At 55.0% G+C, this 10,375-nt stretch overlaps 1 protein-coding gene across 1 annotated transcript in view; it reads left to right on the top strand.

Annotated features, from left to right (window-relative positions):
* CNTN2 (contactin 2) overlaps nucleotides 1–10,375 on the top strand; it is a 19,363-nt gene that overhangs the window by 6,879 nt on the left and 2,109 nt on the right. The window contains exons 7-18 of the mRNA XM_006922864.1: nucleotides 404–579; nucleotides 970–1,106; nucleotides 1,583–1,712; nucleotides 3,073–3,223; nucleotides 3,346–3,473; nucleotides 3,778–3,953; nucleotides 4,454–4,574; nucleotides 5,085–5,243; nucleotides 5,692–5,841; nucleotides 8,276–8,346; nucleotides 8,683–8,917; nucleotides 9,271–9,383. Coding sequence (XP_006922926.1) covers nucleotides 404–579; nucleotides 970–1,106; nucleotides 1,583–1,712; nucleotides 3,073–3,223; nucleotides 3,346–3,473; nucleotides 3,778–3,953; nucleotides 4,454–4,574; nucleotides 5,085–5,243; nucleotides 5,692–5,841; nucleotides 8,276–8,346; nucleotides 8,683–8,917; nucleotides 9,271–9,383 — 1,747 coding nt within the window. The remainder of the gene's footprint in view (nucleotides 1–403; nucleotides 580–969; nucleotides 1,107–1,582; nucleotides 1,713–3,072; nucleotides 3,224–3,345; nucleotides 3,474–3,777; nucleotides 3,954–4,453; nucleotides 4,575–5,084; nucleotides 5,244–5,691; nucleotides 5,842–8,275; nucleotides 8,347–8,682; nucleotides 8,918–9,270; nucleotides 9,384–10,375) is intronic.

Below are 10,375 nucleotides of genomic sequence, written 5' to 3'. Positions count from 1 at the left end.
GAAGAGCGGGGAGGGGACCCATTAAGACCCAGGTGGCAGGCCACTGCTGGAAAGGGCAGGCCCAGAAGAGGCAGGTGGCCAGTGGGAGTGGGAGAGGGGAGAGCCACTCAGCTTCAGAGTACAAACCAAAAGACGATCGACTTTATTAGTGTCACAATTGTTGCAGGCGAGTGAGGGAAGAGGGGAGCCCCGCCCCTTGCCCCTTCCCTGCCTGAGCTTCAAGCCCCGCCCTCCCTCCTTGCTTCTCTCTTTCTCTGTTCCTTCCCAGGCCCCGGTCGGCTGCCCTCCTCCCCACACCCGCCTGCCTAGCATCTCAGGAGGAAGACCTGAGAGTCTGGGTTCAAGGAGCTGTCCACGCAGGGGAGTCTGACTAGCCCCCCTCTGGTTTTGTCTCCCCTGCCAGCCCTGTTCCCAGAATCAAGTGGCGCAAAGTGGATGGCTCCTTGTCCCCGCAGTGGGCCACAGCCGAGCCCACTCTGCAGATCCCCAGAGTCAGCTTCGAGGATGAAGGTACCTATGAGTGTGAGGCGGAGAACTCCAAGGGCCGAGACAGCGTCCAGGGCCGCATCATCGTGCAGGGTATGAGCCTGAGACACCCTCCGCCTTCACTCACCCCTGTCCCTGAGAAAGTGCACCCAGAAGTCAGAGGGAAGACTGGGAAACCCCTCGCTTTAAGGCTTCCTGGTTGGAGGATTGCACTGGATGTGGGAACAGAAGAGACTAGCGCTGCGGCCACCTCAGAGCTTCAGTCGGGGTTGCAGAAAACACATGGGAGAAAAGTTGTTAAAACAGCCTCTGGCACAGGCTCAAACTGCCAACTTTCTCGAGCCCACTTCTTGCCACGCGCCGTCCCAGAATGCTCATGGCGCTCTCTGCTGTCCATCACAGGAACTGCAGGCCTGCAATTCAGGGCCCATTTAATGAGCTGGAGACTGCTCATCTCCAGTCGCTCTCCCTTGCTCCCCACAGCCCAACCCGAGTGGCTCAAGGTGATCTCGGACATGGAAGCCGACATCGGTTCCAGCCTGCGTTGGGGCTGCGCAGCTGCTGGCAAGCCCCGGCCCACAGTGCGCTGGCTGCGGAACGGGGAGCCTCTGGCCTCCCAGGTAGGAGACCTGGGGCTTCCTCCCACACACTATCCTCTGCTCACCTGTTTCTCTAGCTCCCCCCACCCCACCATCCCTCCCTGCATCCCTGGCAGCCCCTCTGGGCCAATTACAGTGCCACAGGGGGGTTCTGGGTGCTTCTTTCCATCCCAGAGCTACATGGCCACAGGCTGGTCAACTGGATAGACACTTGACTGGAGGGTCCAGACACAACTCAGATACAAAAACACTGTGTCCTGAGTGATCACTTCATCCCTTTGGCTTCAGTGTGCTGATGTCCAGGGAGGCCTGGGAAATCCCTGAGTCCTAGAATTCCAGGTGGCCCAGACATGAGACTGGGCCTATGAACTCCCTCCCCACGGGAGTGGCAGCCTAGCTACAGTCCCCACTGCACCCATTCCCGCTGGCCCCTGCACCCTGGGCCTCTGGTGGCCCTGATGCCCCTGCCCCGCTCTGGGCCGGGCTCTTCTGCACAGAACCGGGTGGAGGTGCTGGCCGGGGACCTGCGGTTCTCCAAGCTGAGCCTGGAGGACTCGGGCATGTACCAGTGTGTGGCAGAGAACAAGCATGGCACCATCTACGCCAGTGCTGAGCTGGCCGTACAAGGTAAAGGGCCCAGGGAGGCTGGGGACATCGCCGGGGAGGCACAGGCAGGGCCCCAGGGACTGAGTCGCAGCATTTCTAAACACGAAACACACCCCGGCACTTTCCTCGGTTTTTCAACAGCTTCTGAGCAGAAATCAGGGATTTAAGAAAAGAGATGAGACACTAGATTGAGAGCTCCCAAAGGACAGGTCTCTGGCTCGTTCCATGTCTGGCGTGGACAAATTAAATGTTTGCTGCAGTGAAAAAAAAGAGCCGAAGTCATTGGAAACCAAATCAATTAGATTTGTATTTAACTCGGCCCCTCTGGCTATGTGACCTTTGGCAAGTTAATCAATTTCTTTGTGTCTCAGTTTACTGATTTATAAAACGTGGACCATAGTCTTGCCCTCATACAGCAGTTGTGAGGATACAGCGAGACGGCAGAGATAAAGCATAAAGGGCTGCCCGGCGCGTAACAGTGAGTGTCAGCGGCTGCTCGTTTTCTTGAGCCCGTGGAACCTCGGTTTTCTCATCTGTGAAATGGACGTAGTAATACCTACCTCATCAAGTTGTAGTGAGGCTTAACTAAGACTTATTCATTCATTCAACCAATGTTTATTCAGTACCTCCTGAGATAAGTTCTCTGCCTTCACGTGTCTTACAGTCCAGTGGAGAGGGACTAATAAACACAAAATTGAATAATTAAATAAGACAATTTCAGACAGCCATAAAAAATACAGTATAAAGAAAATCCAGTAGAGGTAGAGGAGAAGCGGGCCAGTGAGACAGAATGGCCAGGGAAGATCTCTCTGAGGAAATCTCTCTGGAGGTGTCACCTGAGTGTTGCAAAGGAGCCAGCCACGTGAAGATTGGGGGGAAGCAAAATGTGCAACCAGGGCAAAGGTCCTGAGACGAGAGAAAATGTGGCACCTTCAAAGGTCAAAAATGGCCCAGGCGATTGGAGCACATTGAGGGAGAGAGTGAAGCGAGACAGGACTGGGGAAGAGTGGACTTAGCTGTGAATCCCTGGGAGGAGGGGGACTTCATTTTCGGTGCCTGACTCACATTTTTAAAAAGATATTCCCGGCTGCTGGGTGGAGAAGAGATTGTAGAAAGCAAGTGCAGAAACAGGGAGACCAATTCGGGAGCTTCAGCTGTCCAGCAGGACATTCGGTGGCCTGGAGGAGCCTGGTGGCAGTGGGGTGAGGAGAAGGGGCTGGGTTCTGGGTGTATTTTGGAAGTGGTACTAAGAGTCACTCATGGATTGACCACGAGGGTAAGTAAAGTAACTTAGCACAAGGCCAGGTGACATCTTAATCAAAGGCAACAGGTACTGTTACGACTCCCTGAGTGACTGTGGAGCACTCCCTTTTCCTTCCAGCACTGGCCCCCGACTTCAGGCTGAACCCCGTAAGGCGCCTGATCCCTGCGGCGCGGGGGGGAGAGGTCATTATCCCCTGTCAGCCGCGGTCAGCGCCAAAGGCCGTGGTGCTCTGGAGCAAAGGCACTGAGATTCTGGTCAACAGCAGCAGGTACAACTTGCGCCCTTCCCCAGGCAATTCCTGCCCCCTCTCATTCTCCTCGGAGGTGAGTCCCCCCCCCCGCCCCTGCCAGGACTACAGTGTGTGCCTGGGTTGGCCTGTCCTTGCTGCAGAGTGACTGTAACTCCGGATGGCACCTTGATCATAAGAAACATCAGTCGGTCAGATGAAGGGAAATATACCTGCTTTGCTGAGAATTTCATGGGCAAAGCCAATAGCACCGGCATCCTGTCTGTGCGAGGTAAGGGCTATGTTTTGGCTGAGGTGGGTGGGCTCAGCCACCAAAGGGAACCGTCTCCTTCGCCACCCTGCCCTTGTGTCCCCACATTCCTCCTAGTTTGGTTTTGAGGCTACCCCGGCATATGGTTTCACTAAGGACAAGCCTCTCGCCACCTTCCAGAATCTAGTCCTGCCTCCCTCCCACACACCCATGGGGCTGCTGGGAGGTCAGGATACTGTTGGCTATGCTGCCTCTTCTCATTCCTGGGGCTTAGGACAAATCCTCACACCCCATCCACCTAGGGGCCTTTTTTTTTTCTTGGCAGATGCAACCAAGATCACTCTGGCCCCCTCAAGTGCTGACATCAACTTGGGAGACAACCTAACCCTGCAGTGCCATGCCTCCCACGACCCCACCATGGACCTCACCTTCATCTGGACCCTGGATGACTTCCCTATCGACTCTGAGAAGCCCGGGGGCCACTACCGGAGAGCCAGTGTGGTGAGGCCTGAGGCCAAGGCCCGGGCTTCTCCCTCCTTCTAGACAGACAGGAGACCCAAAATGTCCTTAACCACTACCACCCCACAGCTTTTCCCCATTCTCTCAAGAATGCCAACCATGGCGAGCTCATCCTTCCATTCATAACCACCCTCCCTCAGACGGGCAGATCCTTGGATTCTACCCAACGTCTGCATTTAGGAGAGGTTAGGGACAAACCTGGAATTTCAAGCACCCAGCAAGGTTCACTCTCAACTACTGTTCTAGTTATCCTGCCCGCCCCCCCCAATGCAAGTGACATCACTAACTTGGACCGCCATTGACTGCCTTGTGTAACAAACTGTTTAGTCCCCAGTGCTACCAAGTGAGGAATAATAGCTGATTCCTCCCATTGAACAGATAGGAATACCAAGATGCAGCAGGAACCCTGGATGAAATGGAGCAGGGGACGCTAGGCAGGGCTGTGCCCCCTGACCTGTCCCCTTCCTGTTCCCCGTGTGCAGAAGGAGACGGTTGGGGATCTGACCATCCTGAACGCCCAGCTGCGCCACGGCGGAAAGTACACATGCATGGCCCAGACGGTGGTAGACAGTGCGTCCAAGGAGGCCACAGTCCTGGTCCGAGGTGATGGGGTTTCCCGCCCCACTCCCGCCCCAACTCCCTCAAAGGCCAGCTGGGCTATTATGACCTTCGCTCCCTAACTCCCCTCCTCTCCCTGAAAGCTGTGGGGAAGGGCCTCTGACGGAAGTCCATTGAGCAGAACTTACCCCCGCGGTTCTTGTCAGGTCCTGAATGAACAGAGTATTCTTCCCCCAAAGCCAAAATTTAAAAACTCCATTCCTAAATACATCCCAAGAACTTTGCTGAGGCCAGATTTTCAGAGCCTAGTGCTGGGAAATGTATCCCTACGCGAGGGCCTCTATGACCCCTCCAGCCTCGGACACATCCCTCCCACTCCCCCGGCCCCATTCCTCACCCACTGCCCGATTCCTCGCCCTCCCACTGGGGTGTGTGTTTGTGGCGCCCTCTGCTGCCCATATTGGTACTGCACCAGCCCAAACCAGCCTGGAGGAGGTTGGCTCCAATTTGACGCTGCCCAATTCTGACCCACAGTGCTCTGACCTCTTGGTGCAGGTCCACCGGGTCCCCCAGGAGGAGTGGTGGTGAGGGACATCGGTGACACCACCGTCCAGCTCAGCTGGAGCCGTGGCTTCGACAACCACAGCCCCATTGCCAAGTACACCCTGCAAGCTCGCACTCCATCCTCAGGGAAGTGGAAGCAAGTACGGACCAGTAAGTGGGAGCCCCTCTGCCCCCCAACCCCAGGTCGCTACTGAGAAGGCCTGGCTGTGTGCCAGAGGTGGCTCAGAGGGCTGGACCTGAGCCTGGAGCTTCAGAGAGGAACAAGCTTGGGCCATCCGCCTGCAGGGAGCGCCCAGGCCAGTGGGGAGATGGTGTCACATGGACAGCAGGAGAGTGGGGAGAGAGTTGCGGGAGGAGGCGCTCTGTCTGCACATTTGAAGCATTGGCAGGACGGGATTCCAGGGGCTGCGGAGTGCGTAAAACATCAGCAGACTCCAGGGCGGGGAAGTCTCCTAGTTTTCTGGTCATTTCTGAAAGATATTGAGCGCTTAGTATGTGTCAGGCACTAACAGGAGAGCTGGGTACGGGCCCAGTCCCTGCCCTGTCCATCCAGACCAATAAACTAATGCCGGAACGCTGATTCCCTGGTGCCTTGCAGATCCTGCCAACATCGAGGGCAACGCGGAGACTGCCCAGGTGCTGGGCCTCACGCCCTGGACGGACTATGAGTTCCGGGTCATAGCCAGCAACATCCTGGGCACTGGGGAGCCCAGTGGGCCCTCCAGCAAAATCCGGACTAAAGAAGCAGGTCAGAGTCCTGGGTGTCCCAAAGAGAAGTGACATTGGGGAACCCCAAGCAAACAGCAATTATACAGGGTTCCAACCCTGCTCACCAGGTTCAGACTCTAAAAAAATAGAGGACAAAGGAACACAGGTTGGGGCTGGGCCGTAGCACTGCATGCTACATTGTGCCCTGGGCCACAGCCTGTCGCGTCTGGAAGAATCATCCAGTCCAGACTCCTCATTTAAAACATGGGCCAACCTTAACAAGTCTCTATGAATCTACACTATCTCGAAACAAAATTTTTTTTAAAAAAATGGAAAAGCTAGAGTTTGAAGAAAGGAAGTGTCACACTGGCAGAGTCTGGACTTGAACCCAGGCCCATGGGGTGGTGGTCGGATGTCCTCCCTGGAAGTACATGAGATGTAGATATCAGTTAACGAGGAAGGTATGTGAGAGTATGCGAGTATGTCAGTGTGTGTGTGCGCGCGTGTGTGTGTACATTGTGCAGGGGACTAGAGAAACATGAGAGTATGCGAGTATGTCAGTGTGTGTGTGCGCGTGTGTGTGTGCACGTGCGTGCACGTGCACGTGCATGTGTGTGTACATTGTGCAGGGGACTAGAGAAACGGCCAGTGTCTCCAAGTCCTCTAGATGGTTTCTTTGGGAACGGGAGGAATGGATCATCTGCCCACAGCCCTCCTGAAAGGCACATGGATGTTGGAATGAGTGAGGAAGAGACCTAGAACAGGCCCCGACAGCATCTGTTGAAAGGCTCCTGCCGCCCACTGAGCCCAGCATGAGAGCCTATTAGTATACACAGACCCAGGGGGAAGGTCCCTAGACTGAAAATCTACCTCTGTGAGTGGAGGGCAGGGAAAGACCCAAGAAAGAGGCAGGCCACGCCAGTCTGGAAACTAACGAAGTTCATTAAGAGAAATTTAAGTTGGAGGCACATCTTGGGCGGCTACAAGGTAAAGTGGATAGTGTCTGTGCCACTTGACAGGCACCAAAGAATTATATACAGTAAAAGGGGAAAACAGGCACAGGTGCTAACTAGTACCTGAATACTACCAGGTATAGGAAATTACATGCTCGACCAGGTGAGGACAACAGCCTGTTCCAGGAAGCCGCAAGTAGCAGGAGGCAAAGGGGTGCTGATTTATGTCAGAGTGAACATCACTTATGATCAGACAGTCTCTTGGGCGGGGTTGGAAAGAAGTCTCCGTTCTGGCCCGGGTCCAGCTGGTGGGACAGACAGTGGTCACGTCATGGAACAGGCTCCTCCACAGAGCCCTGGGGGATCGACCAGGCAGCGTGGATCAGGACCCTGCCTCCCCTTCTCCTGCCCACCCAGGCCCGCCCCACTGGGGGTGCAGTGAGAGTCGCCTGCTTGTGTCTCTTCTACATAGTTCCCTCTATGCCCCAGCCTGACTCTCTGGGCTCTTTCTGGAATCATCCATCATTTTTAACTAGTATCTCTCCTGAGTAAGGGACTCCAGGAGCACTTTCTTTGACTGGGCTTCTTGCAGTCAGATGTTGGGCGGGGACTGGTCTCTTTCATTCTAGTACCCCAGCTGGTAAACACAAAGACAGCTAGACGCAGAGGAAAGACGATGGGCTCTGAAATCAGAAGAACTGAGTTCAAATTCTAGCTGTGCTACTTATTAGCTCTGTGACCTTTAGACAAGTCACTTAACTGTTCTAGGCCTTTGTCTTTCCACCCTGAAAAGGTGACAATAACGCCCACCTCACAGGACCAGATGGGCAACGTGTTTTAAGTGCTCCTTGCAAATTACAAGGCCTTAAGCTATAGTCATCAAACCAAGGGATATGTCTCCAATTGCTGGATCATCTGCAGAAATATTCTGACCCTCAGCCAGGTTACCCCCTGCCAAGCTTTGTGAGCCGATAAAATACATTATTGTTTTAATGTTGGCCTTGTTTAATATTAGAGACAATTGGGAAATTAAACCTGCTGCAAAAAGAAAAAAATAAAACCCTGCAATCCAAAAGAAAAGTTTTTTGCATTGACTGCAATTCAGGATTATTTATTCCCCTTAATTTAAAGCAAAAGGCAAACTGGAACTGGTCTCTATTATTTAGTTTAAGCCGACAGAAGGGACGAGAATCATTCATGGAAACACACACAGATACTGGCCACCGTCTTAATTTTATTCTCTTTACAGCCCTTTGAGAGAAATACTATCCTCACCTTATGGAAAGGGAATCAGGCTCAGAGAGTTAAGTAACTTGCTCAGAGAAACAGCAAGTAAGTGGCAGAGGTGGGATTTGATCGCAGCTCTGTCTGACTCTAGAGACCAGGTCCAGAGGGACTGTTAGTGGACAAAACCAGGGCGTCCCCATTCTAGGATGCTTTACAAGCACAGGCTCAGGCTCGGGGCTTTGGTTCCCTCACTGTCCATTAACAAGCCACGTCTGTGTTCCTTGGCCCTGACAGCCCCCTCAGTGGCACCCTCAGGACTCAGTGGAGGTGGCGGAGCCCCCGGAGAGCTCATCGTTAACTGGACGGTAGGCTGCAGGGACAGAGGCAGAAATGCACCTCCTGTACTCCGGGGGGATGGGGGGACAAGTCCTGCCTCCCCCACCCCTGTCCTGACTTACCTCTGGGCTGAAGTGGCTTTCAGAGAGGACCCACACAGGGCCACTGTGGTCTTGCTCCAGACCAGAAAACTTCCTCTCCTCCTTACACCCGCTGCCACTTGCAGGAGCAGCCATGCAGGATAAAAACTGCCACAGGCGCACGAATCCTGGGGCCGACCCTCGTGCTGAAGGTTGGGTGGGGCCGGAGGATGGGCAGGAAATGCACCCTCGGCCCCTTGCCCATGCCACGCTCTTGCCCCTCAGCCCATGTCACGGGAGTACCAGAACGGAGACGGCTTCGGCTACCTGCTGTCCTTCCGCAGGCAGGGCAGCACGAGCTGGCAGACTGCCCAGGTGCCCGGCGCCGACGCCCAGTACTTCGTCTACAGCAATGACAGCGTCCGGCCCTACACGCCCTTTGAGGTCAAGATCCGCAGCTACAACCGCCGTGGGAATGGGCCCGAGAGCCTCACTGCGCTCGTGTACTCGGCTGAGGAAGGTAGGCCACGCCGGGGACCCCTGCACCCCACCCCGCGCTCCACCCCAGATACGTGTCCCTGGGGGGTAGGGTGGGGAAGTGCTACTCCCACCCCCCACCTCCTCTCAGTTTCATAGTGGGGTGGACAGGACACCTGGGTTCTAAGCCACTGGCCTCATTTCGAGCCCTTGCTACCTGGTCTCCTCCTCAGGCTTGGGGAAGGAGGAGGGAGGCTCTCTGGGAATCCCCACGCGGCCTTCATCCTGGACCTTGGGCCCTCTAAAGTCCTACTCAAGGGCCATCCCAGTTGGCAACTACTCTGTAGGGCACAAGGAGGCCCTGGGAATCCAAATCCATTCTGTATCGGTTCCCAGAGCCCAGGGTGGCCCCTACCAAGGTCTGGGCCAAGGGGGTCTCATCCTCAGAGATGAACGTGACCTGGGACCCTGTGCAGCAGGACATGAATGGAATCCTCCTAGGGTACGAGGTAAGCACTGGCCTGGGGCTTCAAGGTTAGGTGGGGGCACCTCGCAGTTCACTGGTCATTCTTCCGGGGGTCATTCTTCACTAACTTGGCACACGGCACCCCGTCTGTGCAGCACTGTGAACTCAACCTTAGCTAAGACTGTGGCTGGTGCCCAGAGGGGAAGACAGGCCCGCAGACCTTATAGTAAGTGCTGGCTGCGGGAGCCCAGGGGAGGAAGAGTGGGTTCTGGAAGGGGCGTGGCCTGCCCTTTTATGCCAGAGCCCAGCTAACCTGGCATCCTCCAGGCTGCAAAGAACAGTATGGGCCCTTCTATGTATCAATTGATCACCCCGTCCCTGGGGAGCTCTGGGCCCACCAATGACTCCACATCAGGGTACCTGTGGAATAGGTGGAGATCGAGAAGAAGCAAGAGGAAGGGAAGAAGGAAAAGCAAGGATGTCATTGCCTAAGGGAAAGTCAGGCCCAGTTACCAGAGATGCTAACGCCACTCCGGTACAGTCATCGGGGTTTTAGCGCGCTAGGCCAGGCATAGGCAAGCCCCGCTGAGGAGAGAACTCCCACCTCCGCCCTTGATTTGGAAGAAGAGTTCACAGGTCATAATATTATGATGACTAGTAAAATGGGTTGGCATTTATTGGGTAGCCATAATAAGTTTGCTGGGGTTTGGGGGACAACTTTGCAAGTACAGATATGCACCTCATAACCTTTAGCAGAGTGCCCACGGGATTCCCTGAGTGAATTAAATCGGATCGGGTTCCAGCAGGCCAGCACGAGGTTAAGCGTGTGCCCATCCCCGACTCTCACCCATTCGCCGGCTCCCTGCTCGGCACTGAGAAGGCGGCAGGGACCCACACCCACTGGTCCCTGCTCTCTTGGAGCTCATGACATAGTGTCCAACTTCCAAGATCCGAGACCGAGTCACAAGAACCAGAGGGAGCAAGAGAGGAACAGAATGTGGGTGGCCAGGGACAGGGTCAGGGGCGCTCTGAGGG

This window comes from Pteropus alecto, unplaced genomic scaffold (assembly GCF_000325575.1).
Source record: "Pteropus alecto unplaced genomic scaffold, ASM32557v1 scaffold359, whole genome shotgun sequence".
Classification (NCBI taxonomy): Eukaryota; Metazoa; Chordata; class Mammalia; order Chiroptera; family Pteropodidae; genus Pteropus; species Pteropus alecto.
This window is presented reverse-complemented; position numbering and strand designations above follow the sequence as displayed.